We start from the raw sequence: 13302 nt of genomic DNA, 5'->3' as shown, positions 1-13302 counted from the left end.
GAAGTCCCAAATTTCCAGCACAATTTCTCTTTTGAACAAAATATTCATCATAATTGCAAATATCATACATGATTTTTTGGAACAAATGAGGTTGCATTCTATATCTCCTTCGAAAATCAACATCAGAGTACAGAGATTGTGGGATAAAATAATCTTCCATAAGATTCTTACCCCGAGAATGTCTATGTCTGTCCACATTTGGGCGACGGCCTTCTCGTGAACCACGACGACCCTGGTTTTCTTCCTCCAGCAAAGCAACTGCTATGCCAAGTTGCTCATCTAGTTCTCTGTGCGCCCTTTTGCTTGCAGTTCGTCTACGCATTCTTTCTCTAGTTTCTCGCTCTTGCCTCTCCAAAACCTCTTGCATGTCAGCCATTGAGAATAGAGAATGAAATCTAAAATTTGAGAAATGGAAATGTAGAGAAGAACTGGTGTGGGAGGTATGAGCTGAACCTCTGGTTTTATAGAAAAATGTACACATATAGATATGACACGCGGCGCAATCTTAGAGGGTGAAAATCTTATCTGAAATTTGAAATTAAAATGAAATTTCAAATTTCAAATTTATCTAAAATTTGAATTCCGAAATGTATCTGAAATTTGACATTTTGAATTGATCTGAAATTTGAATTTTGAAATGTACCTGAAATTTGAAATTTATTTGAAATTTGAAACCGAAAATCTCATCCGATATGAATAGTATTGACACGTAGGAACCCAAAAATCTTATCTGAAAATATTATCCAAATTAATTATTTAAGTAAACAAAATTGTGAAAAAAACAAAAAAATGAATAGTAATTGCCATGGCAAGCCCCTAACTGCTGGAAACACATTTTGCTAGAGGGGACTAGGACAGCTACTATTCACATGAATAATAGCTGCCCTAGGGCTAATCTTGCCATGGCAATGGGCAACTGGTGGAAATGCTCTTAAAGCCACATAATGGAAGAGATAACGACAAGACTTCAACTCAGTCTGAGAACGCAGCAGGTCCACATGAAATGAAGACACAATGACTGCAGCAACTCCAACACCTGCGGCCATATTGCCATTTTGAGATGATCTGTTCGGCAGATTTGTCAACATATACAAAATTGATTTCTTTAACATATGGTTATAATATAAAAAATGAATTCAGATCTTCAGGTCATGTTATGACATCAACACGTCTCTCTAAACCAAAAACCAAACGCACAAGCAACACGAAAGATTAATTAAAATATTATTATATTCAATATAAAGTGGCTGGTGTCGACCATCACGGCTAAACTCAATTCATAATTGAAAGAATGCTACTCATTATTCCCTTTTTTTTTAATGCTAGATCAAATATTTTCTTTAAAAAATTCGGTATAAGTCTAAAATCGAAAATAGAATTTGGATGTCATTTTTGTAGTTGTTATTGTTGATATAAGTCCTTTGACTTTTGTGCCGCGTATGATTATATTTCTTTTTTATTTTTTGATATTTACATATTTTTTTTTCATTTTAAAATTACTTTATTATTCCCATCATGCCCCTAAAAATTAAATAAGGTAATTAACTTTAATGATAATAATTATGATATTGTCTACCCTAAACCAATTCGGACTCTCTCACAGCCACAATCTTTGCAAATTTCACCAACAAGTTAGTGGAGCCAAATTCTTTTCCCATTTAGCCCTCCAACTTCTCCAAGAAGTCAGCTATCGCATACCCTATGACTCTTCTATAATCGGCATCGTGAGTTTCATTCGAAACCAAAATCCTTGTTTGATTGATTTTCTAACTGGGTATTTATCAGGTTGCTTATAATTTGCAAGGTGGGGTATGCAAAGCGATAAGGTTGGATATTGGGTCTTTGTGGTTGTAATTCTTTTGGGTTGAATGGCTTATAGGGCGGGGCTTCTATTCGATTGGCAAAAGGCAATAAGGTTGAGTGGGATGTCTGAAAAGGCTTACACCAGATACTAAAATTCCATGCATGTTGGTTGTTTGTGATCTGTCTTTATTTACCTAGTATTTAGGTATATTATCTTATATTTACCTAGTAAGTAGGTACATTATCTTATATATTATCTTATATTTACCTAGTAATGAGGTATATTATCTTCTATTTACCTAATGTTTAGCTATATTATCTTATATTTACCTAGTAATTAGGTACATTATCTTATATTTACCTAATAATTAGGTATATTATCTCATATTTACCTAGTAATGAAGTAAATATTTGTTGGGAAGACATCATCAATAATACTCCTACTTTCATTGTTTTATATGAACTTTTTTTTTATTTGTTCATATGCTTGAATCCTCACAAATCAACCTTATGGATCGGTACAGTTTTATGTTGGTGCTTGCCTATGGGTCTTAATTGTCATTGTAAGATAAAATATATGGGTCATTACTTTCATGACTTAAATTATATTTTATCTATATATTAGGTAAATATTGCAATAGTTAATTGTTAAAGTATTTTACTTCACGAATTTTTTTTTGGTACAGATGTGTTATGGCGGCAATAGAAGAATTCAAAATTTAAAATATGAAATCCATTTAGAAGGAAAGAATCAATACATTAATTTGGATTTTTAATTAATGTTATTTTCTTATTTACCTCAAAGGGTAAAATTGACACAAGAAAAAATTAATAAAAGTCAATGGACCCAAATCTACAACAAAAAAGGTGTGGACTAAATCCTATAACGGCTAGAGATTTTGGACTTAGATCGAAGAATCTCTATTTTCTAACGAATACTGTTATTTCTACCCTCATATTCTATTTCCCCACCCACCATGTAAATTTGAAAAAATACAATTTTATCTTTCCACCCACCATTATTCCTTAAATATCCTTTAATTATTAATTCAAGCAAATTCTCTCTCTCATTTGTTTCTTGATGGGATACTAACCTGCCAAGACAGATAAATTAGAAATAAATTAAGAATTGATGAGGGTATTGCTTTTGTGATGGCACTTTTTAATTACCATTGTTTCGAGAAATTATAGAATAGTACTGTACTACCACGTTAGCTAATAATACTTCCATACAAAATATGCCATATGTCATTTAAAAAAAATAAATTATAGCTTTTTTTACAGATGGATTTAAAAAAAAATTTATTATTTAGAACATGAATTTTTATTTATTTAAAAAGTTAAAGAACCCAAAGACGTTGCTGGAAACCACCTCCCACAACCGAATCCCCATCTTTGTGCCACCAAACCCAAACGCCCCTTCAGGGACTGAACATGTTTCTACAGTATGTGGGTAATTCTTTTTGGGTTTGTTGATCATCATTTGTACAGAAACTACAAAGGGGATCATCAGTTTTCGTGATGATCCTCCAATCGATTTCTTTCCTTCTTCTTTCTGATATCCTCCAATCAATTTCTCGACATCACTGCTCAAACTTTCTATGGGTTTAAGTTTCCAGTGATTTTTTATGTGGGTTCTTGTTTTAGATTAACCAAAACCCTTGGGTGGTTGGTTGGGTAGCAGTACAAGGTAGAGAAGATTGGGTTGCCGTCGTGAGAGCTGGTTTCTGGCGTTTTGGTATATATATATTATTCTAGAGAGTAAAAGTCCAGCTGTAAAAACAGCATAATTTATTTTTGAAAAATGACACATGTCATATTTTGAATAGAAATACCACCAACTGACGTGGTGGTACAGTATCATTTCTATAATTTTTCGTAGTTATAATATGAGAAAAGATGAATAATACTATCTTCTTTTTATATTAGTTTGATTTAAGTATTTATTTCACTCGTGGAATCATTTTGCTTTGTTCATTAACTTGAATGAAAATTAGACAACTTTATAGCTGCATGTCGCATGACTTGATATAATCATGTCAATCAATAACATCAGAGCGTTCTAGCATTCTCTTGAAATATATTTTGAAACCTATAGGATAGGGGTAAATTTGAAGAGAGCTAAGTTCTTAAAAGTAATTTTACAAAGAAATAAATTTGTTTTTAAAAATTTGAAGATAAGGTGCGTGGGAAAATAGTACAAATAGGTGGAAATAGCAACACTCTTTCTAACTTCCCCTTCAAACATTTGCTCACTATTACTTTTTGTGTGTTTTTAATAAATTATTTTTATATATGTGTCAAACAGAATCTCTCCTTCCGAGAAGAAGAAAAATGGAAGTCCTACAAAGGCAAGCAGCGTCCTACAAATAAAGTTTGTTAAAGGGGAACCTTCCCTTCATGCTTTCTTACTTCAAGTCTTGCAGACAACAATATTGACCCTAGAGAGCAGGAACAACGGTTCGTTTCTTCAACTCAATGGAGTGGTGTTCTTGGAATTTTCTAGTTTATTTTCTCATCTTCTTGTTACCAGCTCTGCTCTTCTTGCTAATCCGCCGGAGATCAAAATCCGGCAACCATCTGCTTCCTCCTGGACCACCAGGATGGCCTATATTCGGCAACATGTTCGACCTCGGCACGATGCCACACAGGACTCTCACTGAGCTAACGCCCAAGTTTGGTCCTGTAATTTGGCTACGGCTTGGTGCAAGAGCAACTATGTCAGTTCAATCTGCCAAAGCAGCCTCTGAGTTTTTCAAAAACCATGACCTCTCATTTGCAAACCGCACCACAAATGAAGTGCCGGGTTTATGACTACCACAAGGGGTCATTGGCTCTAGCCCCTTACGGCTCACACTGGCGGGTGTTGAGGCGGCTCATGACGGTTGACATGGTCGTAAACAAGCGCATCAACGAGACCGCCTTCCTTCGAAGAAAGTGCTTTGACAACTTGCAGTTGTGGATAGAAGAGGAAGCCTCTAAGCTCAAAGAAGGGCATGGAGTTCATGTGGCTCGTTTTGTGTTTCTTATGACTTTCAACCTTCTTGGGAACCTCATGCTGTCTAGGGACTTGGTGGATCCTAAGTCAAACGAAGGGTTGGAGTTCTTTAAGGCAATGAATGGACTGATGGAGTGGAATGGGGCTGCAAACATGGCTGATTACTTTCCATGGCTAAGGTGGTTGGATCCACAGGGTTTGAAGAGGAAGATGAAAAAGGACCTTGGAAAAGCTATACAGATTGCCTCTAAGTTTGTGAAGGAGCGCATGGAAGCGAGAGGGGTGGGTAGAGAGAAAACTGGGGACTTCTTGGATTTGTTGCTTGAATTTGAAGGCAATGGAATTGATGAACCAGACAAAATTTCTGAACATGATCTCAATATTTTTATACTGGTAAGTAGTTGCTTAGCTCTAACTCTTCAAATTACTATATATAAGTTTTTAAAGATCATGACATAACGTGTTCTCAAATGCTCTTATAGATTGTCTGTTAAACTGTGAATCTGAATTATTGATCACGCTCGGTACATGAATGTGTGATCTAGATTCACAATTTGACAACTTAAGTATTTTTCCGACAAGATAAGCCTGGCAAGAGAATTTCACTTCTTAAAAGCTTTGATAATCATTGAACAAACTGTGTGCAGGAAATATTTATGGCTGGTTCAGAAACAACGAGCAGCACCACAGAATGGGCAATGACAGAGCTGCTATGCAACCCAGAGACATTGATGAAGGCCAAAGCCGAGCTCACTCAAGTGATAGGTCCAAGCAGAGAGATTGAAGAGAGAGAGATTGACAATCTTCCCTATTTGCAGGGTATAATTAAAGAAAAGATTGCATCCACCAGTTCCATTTCTACTACCAAGAAAGGCTATGGATGACACCGACTTCATGGGGTATTTTATACCAAAAGACACACAGGTTTTTGTGAATGCTTATGCAATTGGAAGAGACCCAGATGTGTGGGTTGATGAGCCTAATTCATTCAAGCCTGAGAGGTTCATAGGTTCAAAAATTGATTACAAGGGCCAATATTATGAGTTGATTCCATTTGGAGCTGGGAGAAGAATGTGTGCAGGTGTGCCTCTGGCTCATAGAATGCTGCATCTTACATTGGGGATATTGCTTCACCAATTTGATTGGTCACTTGATGGAAATGTCACCAGAGACACTATAGATTGGAAGGACAAGTTGGGGATATCAATGAGAAAGTCTGTGCCATTACTAGCAGTGCCTAAAAAATGCTTGCTATAGTCACTAAAGACGCATTTGTGTAAAAAAAAAAATGTGTTTTAATAGGTCTCCTTTTAATAAATTCTTTTCACGCAAATATTTTTGTCGCCAGTGAATCTAGTATGTTATATTTTAATTTGTTAATTTACACTATTAATGATGTCTTTTTAAATGAATAAATCTAATTAGTTGTCTTGTGTAACAATATAATACAATATCTTAAACTCTTTTGTAAATAGATTGATTCGAACTTGTAACTTTATTGCAAGAAAATGTTACTTATCCCAATTTTTTCTTTCAACTTTCTTTCTCAACAACATTATTCCATTAAACAAACAACAATTCTTTAGTATCCAATGTGAAAGTGCCATAAGTTGAAATAAAAAATTAATTTAAAAAAAATTCGAGAGAAGTAGGTTGTATGACATTATTGAAGAAATAATGTGTGGAAATGGAGATGATTGATTGATGATATCTGGTTTTCCATTAAAAGATATACAACAAAAAAAGTTATTTAACTAGACTTTCCCTTGCAATTAGTATGTTAGAGCATTTCTACCCCATTGTACCATGGGCAAAGGATAAAGGCAAGTAAGGGCAAATACTATTTACATGAGATATGATGAGATGAATTTATATGGATTTTGATGTGGAAAGTAAATAACTGTTTGGGCCTAAAATTAGCACGCCAAAAAGTTCAAAAAAAAAAAAAGGGGCCCATGGTAAAGCTACCTGCCCAGCCCAAAAAGACCAAACGTGGAAGCTGTCATTAAGGCTTCAAGGATCAGCCCACAAATTATTTGGGCTCAAACCCAAGAGATCAAAAACACACCCACGTGGCTACCTCAGCCTTGAAAAGTCAGCAATTCCAACTAAATTTTTTATATGAGAAGAGACGTCTCTGAAACACTGCCAACAGAAGATCAAAAGCCCATCTGTATTCAGAGATTTTGCTCCAAAGCAATACACCATCTTCCAAGGAATTCACGGGTCATGATTTCTAAAAACAGGGAGTTGTTCAGAAAATACAAAAGAAAAACCAAACCGCCATAAAATCAGCCCACACAAACGATGGCATTGAAATAGAAAGCTGCCACCTAGGAAACCAGGGAAGGGATTGCTTTAGGAGGTGACTACTGAGAGCCTATCTGCCATGATTGATAAAAATCCTTTCTACTTTACATTTTAGGAGATCTTTTTGCCGCCCATTATTTAAAATTAAAACCACCTCCCTAAGAAGGTCTCTTATAAAAAATGGAAGTAGGCAAGGAAGAAAAGGACAATCAATTCATCAATAAAAAAAAAACAACAAGAAGAAAAACAACCAAAGCTCACTTGGATTCCAAGAGAAACTAGCTCTAGATCAGAATTCCAAAGTTCAGACTTAGAAAATAAGTCTTCTAAAAATGAGATCTCTCGTTACAAATTTGATTCAGCAAAAGCCAAGACAAGCAGAGTTTTGAGTTTTCACAAACGTGGAGACCTCGGCGAACCCATGAAGAGTCCTGCTCAAGCAGAGCAAATGCTCGTAGCGCAATCCCTAGCCCATCAAACCCTCGAGAACAGCCAATTTCGCCCCCTTCAAACTGAAGAAGCTGCAGTTCTGCCCACTCAAAGGCCTCACGAAGCGTGAAGTAAATATAACGCTCTGCCAAAATCGAACTTTGGTATCGATTTATAGGTCAGCCTAGCATCTGAAGTCACGAAGCAGCACGGAGCGGCTCAGGCGCGTCTAGCCCAGCCAAAACTAGAGCCTTCCATCCAAGCAGAAACGGAGTTCCGGCCATCTTTTAACCTTCCTAGCATCGATATGCACATTTATTGTTTTGTAAAAGGCAGTTCTGCCTAAAACAACCCAACTTCTATCAAATATTTTTGGCCAGAACAGCCATTTGATACTGAGATAAATTATGAAAGTCCTCACCAGTCTGAGGCAAGAAAAGAACTTACTTGGGAAATATTCCTCACCCAAATTCACAATCATTTGTTTTAGAAGTCAGTAACTTGGGGTGCAAGTTATCCACTCTAAAAAGAAGTCTGCTAGGATCTGCATTGCTAGCAGTGGCACGCTCACACACCAAAGAAAGCTGACTTGTTGACCAACAAATGGTCTCCAAGCCAGTGGGGAACTTCGCCCTTCCATCTTAGGAGTAAACACGAAAACGGGTGAACAATAACATGTCTAGGTATTTATAGAAAAAATATTTTTTGATATTTAAATTAGCCATTGACTTCATGCTAACGTCAATATGATATTAGTTTGCCCAGGCAAGTCTTGCTTTCGGGCTTGCCCAATTTCGTGAGCCTACTTCTTGCCATGACAACTTTTCATTTGTGATGGTTGTTTTTTCTAGCACCCGCCTAGAAGTGGGCCCAACAAGCTACCCAAATGGACTTTTCTTTTAGAATCTCATGTATATCCATGCAATTCACTCAATTTGCTCAAATAATGCAGTTCAGTCTTTTTAGAGCATTTCCAGCAAGGGGACCAAGGGAAGGGTGAATAAAAATTTGGGTACAAAGTGAAAAATAGTTGAAGGAGAAGAAAATGTATGAGTATTTGGTGTTAAAAGTGAAGAGTATTGGTTGGTATTTATAAAAAAAATTCAGTAATTTTTGGGTAATTTTAAAAAAAAATTCCAATTTTTTTTCATTTTTTTATTGGATAAAAATTGGCTGCCGTTGGATTGCTGGAAAAAATTTGATCGGAGAGCCCAGCGCGCCCCACGTGGAAGCTAGCCGTTGGGGGAACTGTAGCGGGCGCTTCAAATTTTTTTAACGTTGGCCCGTGCAACTCGAGCTAGCGCTCGGGCCAGCCCAGTCCGCTGGGTCCCACTCCTTGCCCGGGGCACTTCTTGTTGCTGGAAACAGCATTTTGGACTTGCCCCCCACTTTCAATTTTCATTTTTATTCACCATCTTATAGCATCTTCCATCGAAGCCGGAGGGTCGTGTACAAATGATCGAAGAGGTCAAAATCTTGGCGACGAGGTAAAAAATTAATTGCCATTTTATTCAATTTAATGTCATTCTTTTTTATATTTTCTTGCATTTCCAATTTAATTTTTTTAATAGATTATTCAAGGCCAAAAAAAAAAAAAAAGGAAAACCATTACACATGGCTCCTCAAGTGAACAATGTCCGCAATCGATTCCCTTGGTGCGTTCCGTGTCGGAAATAATGGCACTATTACATCCTCCAAAGGAAAATACTCCCTCACGTTGTGATCCGGTGGAACCGCCTCCGCCAATGATCGAGTCGTCCTTGTACTCGATTGTGTCAGACTATGAAGACCAAGAATATTTCAATTGTATGATGAGTGAGATGTGAATTTTATAATAAATATAGACACGTTGCAACCAAAAATCTTATCCAAAAATTTATCCGAAATATGATATGAGAATTTTATATAATAAAAAATGACACATGGCAACTGCTGGAAACACACGTTGCTTAATATGGCAAAGGTAAGTACTATTCACGTGAATAATACCTGCCCTAGCACCCCCCAGGCATGACAAGGAGCAAACTGCTAGAAGTGCTCTTAGAAAAAAATAATAAAACAGTATTTCTATAACCCCAGTCTTTCTTTGGTAAGATAATAATTTATCTGAAAATTGAGAAAACCGATATATTTCCCAGAGACAATGAACATATTTTCTGATACATAGATTGAACAAGAAAAAGAGTACATCCATCGAATATGCTTATATAGTTGTTTAATTTTATATCCTAATTGGCGTTTTAAGACACGTGAGGAAAAGGAGTGGACAAAAAGAGGAAAACAACAAAGAAGAAGCAATCCATGTGATGAAATATTATAAGATCTTGAAGCTACAGATATGTCAAAAGAGTAGTGCAAATATACCATAGATTATGCTACAAAGAGCTTCGTGTTACATTACAAGATATGCTTTACAAGGACGTTGCCGTTGGCCCCCAATTCATTCACCATATCAACAAATGAAAGAATCTTTGAGTCCCACGAAAAGACAAAGAAGAACAAAAGAGAAAAAAAGAAAATCTACTTGCCCAAAAGAAGCAGAAATGTTCATTTGATGCTTAAAACATCTCATTCTTCTCCAGGTTACTTCATTGATTGAACATCGCCATCTTATAGACCTGTGGAAGTCCACAATCTACTAATGCAGTCGATAAATTTTGTTAAGCAATTTCATCCCTTTTGAACATATAATCATCATACGGTCTGTTGCCACCAGCATCTCGCAAAGCCTTCCTATTATGCTCATCAATCATGCACATATAGTTCAGACCTATAAGAAGCTCCACAATTGCAGCTTCGGTTTTAGCCTGATTCGCAAAGTGGAGGGTCTGTACCAGAAGCACATTTGTCTTGGAAACTTCCTGCTGCTTCACAAAATTTCGCTCAGAATGCCACCTCACCATGTTATGGGCAAGGGGAGCAAGCCATTCCAGTATCTGCTCCAGTGCCAGACTCCACTCTCCTGCAAGGGCAGGATCATAGACAGATGTGCCCATAGTTCTGGCATATGACTTTAGTCTAGCTCTGAGAGTAGTTCTTATAGTTGTGGTTAACATATTGTATAGATCATATCTTGCGTCAAGGCTGATCAAGTGAGGTGATGAAGCTATATTTTCAATCAAAACAATCACATTTGCATAATGGAGAGCCAGAGCAGCATCACCAAGGGTAGACGGCGAGGCAGCCAACAGTGTACATTTTGAACTAAACAGGGATAATTTAGAATAGATACTGTGGCTGAAAGATTGAGATCCCATATGTGTGTACTTCTCACAAAGTTTCATATGGGTACTTCTCAACCTCATAGAACCACCAATTTCTGGCTTGCAGCTATGGAAAACAGGAGATTCACTTCCACCCGTCATGCATCCTTTAAAAGGTCCAACATGAGCAAAACTTTTGGCTTTTAACTGAGAATAATTTCCATGTTGGATGGATGACTGATGATGAGCTTGCCGCTGTTTGTTTGTTTTATTCTTACTACTAGCAATAAGCCTTGGCTTTGTAAGCGACCTCCCAAGAGGTCCTGAATAGAACCCACAATGATTACCATCAGATGGATGAACAGAAGAGTGCATGATAGCAGAAAATGAATGACTACGAGATAGACAAGCAGAATTGGTAATTTCAGAATTATTGTTTCCTTCTCCAGAATCCATTTGATCATATCCAAAGACCAGCTTGATCCTCTCTAAAATAGTAAACATGGATCTAGCCAGAAGTCGGACAGTGTAATCGTAAGTTCTACTCCATGGAGACATCTCTTGTAGATTTTTCACAACTTGACGCTGCCACATTACCTTTTGTTGAAACTCGAGCAATTTGACCCGATTTAACTGAGGATTAGCCCGCATTCTCCTCAAAGTTTGCTCAAGCTCAGCCAGCACTTCTAGCTCCTGAGACAATTGCATTGTGGCCTCAACAAATCTCTCCATTTTCTTCACTTTCCTCTCCATTTTCTTCCACCTGTACTCCCACCCAAGCCATTGGAAACCATTCTCAAGAGGGTCATCAAAAAATTCTTCAAAACGATGATAAACAGGGTCAGTGCACCTCTTACCAAGCCTGACCACTGACATGGCAAGATACCCCAAATTCTCAATGATCTCATTCAGTGCAAGTTCCATCAAGTAACCATCGTCGTCAGCCACAAGCCTTCTCATCCCAGGTGAGTTAACAATCTCTTCCCTCAACCTAAGCATCTCCTTTTCACCCACAATATTCCATAAATTCACCATCTTCAGCATCAACCCCGCAACTTCAAACGCCAGAATCCCAACCACTGGCTTCTCAACCTCCACCACACGATTCCATGAGAACCTCAAACTACCGAACCACGACTCGGACACCATCTCACCTTTCATTAAAGCTCATACACCAAAGTGCAAACCAAATCTCAACAAAAAATCTCAGTAGATCCCTTTATCCCTGCGCCAAAAGAAGAGGTACAACTTGTATTATGTTCTTAAACACAAAACCAAATCACAACTTTTCAAACAAACCCTAAATCTACCTTAGCTCAAAAGCAAAACCAAAAACGAACATGAAACAATTCTAACTCTAACCCTCCATTTGGTGGCTCAGGAAGCATAGAAAATACAAAAACGTGACTGATTACGAATTGTCTACACTCTCATCTCAGCTAAGTTAAATACCCAGAAATCAATAGGCGAAATTGATACTTTCCCAGGTTTCAAACACTAGAATTCCCACATTTTCTCACCAACCAAACATACATTGCCGATTGCCCTCCCAGATTCAAACAACAAACTAACATAAGCATATATTCGTACCTACTGCATCCATACAGTATGTTGAAAACTCACCGTTTAGGTTGAAAAAGGTGGCAGATTCACATCAATCTGGAGCACAAAAGCAAGCAAATATGACTGAGCTACAGAGAAAAGAAGAAAAGGTTGGGCCTTTTTGGGGTTGGAGTTGGAGGGTGTGCGTAGGCTTTGACCGTAGGCACCCAGCTGCGTACAAATAGCCGCGGCCGTAGAGCAAGAAACAAAGACAAGGCCGAAAAGAGTTCCCAAAGAGTCGTAAATCGGTCAAACCGAGGTGAAAAACAGGATATTACATCGGCCCTTGGGGAATACCAATGGTGTTCCCAAAAATGTTTCTAATTTTGGTACTGTTTTATAATTTGTCCACTAATGTAATGTTGATTGAGATAGAGTTTTGGGTTTTGTTATTTCCCTCGCTTAGATATTTTACTAGCCTCCCTAAATAATATAGTTTAGATTTGTTTTCTGAATGATTTAGTTTGATGAATGTTGTTAGATTCTTAAAATTCATCGAAGAACACGGTATCAGTATATTAAATACCCTATAATAAGATGAAGAAAGCTTGAATTTTGAAATACCAACTTATATAACTATTTTATTTAATGACAAATGTGATGTTGTCAAGGTAAAAGTATGTTTTTAAAGATTTTGTTTTTGGTGGAATATTTTGAAAGATTTGGTTGGTGGGTTAATGGGGACATGTAGTTGTAAGTGGTGGTTGCTCATGGTTTTTGTGGTTAACATCATTGGGAGTTTTGGGTTTGGGCTAATGAAACATTGATTGATTGGTTTGAGACCAATAAGGAAGAAAGGCTTTGCTTTGTTGAATTTTTTGTGTCATCACTTTGCTGGTTTTGTTGTCAGTGAATTGAGTTTGGGGTATTTGCAGGCACATATGCTTGGCACGTGAGACAAACTTGATGCGCAACTGTCACTCGTCTGAACTGGTGATTGCACAATGAACATAATTT

The 13302-nt window shown here is 37.3% G+C and overlaps 1 protein-coding gene and 1 pseudogene across 1 annotated transcript; one reads left to right on the top strand and one right to left on the bottom strand.

The window, feature by feature from the left end:
* Positions 1–4145: 4145 nt before the first annotated feature.
* On the top strand, positions 4146–6123 carry LOC117634927 (annotated as a pseudogene).
* Positions 6124–9875: 3752 nt separating this feature from the next.
* Positions 9876–12646, bottom strand: LOC117636096 (protein PSK SIMULATOR 1-like). Its single transcript, XM_034370548.1, has 2 exons — positions 12367–12646; positions 9876–11968 (listed from the first exon to the last, which is right to left on the bottom strand). The coding sequence occupies exon 2, from the start codon at positions 11902–11904 to the stop codon at positions 10201–10203; it is 1704 nt and encodes a 567-aa protein (XP_034226439.1). The 5' UTR covers positions 11905–11968; positions 12367–12646; the 3' UTR covers positions 9876–10200.
* Positions 12647–13302: the final 656 nt, after the last annotated feature.

The sequence above is a fragment of the Prunus dulcis genome, chromosome 7 (assembly GCF_902201215.1).
Source record: "Prunus dulcis chromosome 7, ALMONDv2, whole genome shotgun sequence".
Classification (NCBI taxonomy): Eukaryota; Viridiplantae; Streptophyta; class Magnoliopsida; order Rosales; family Rosaceae; genus Prunus; species Prunus dulcis.
Note: the sequence above shows the minus strand (reverse complement) of the source record. Positions and strands in the feature narration are given on the sequence as shown.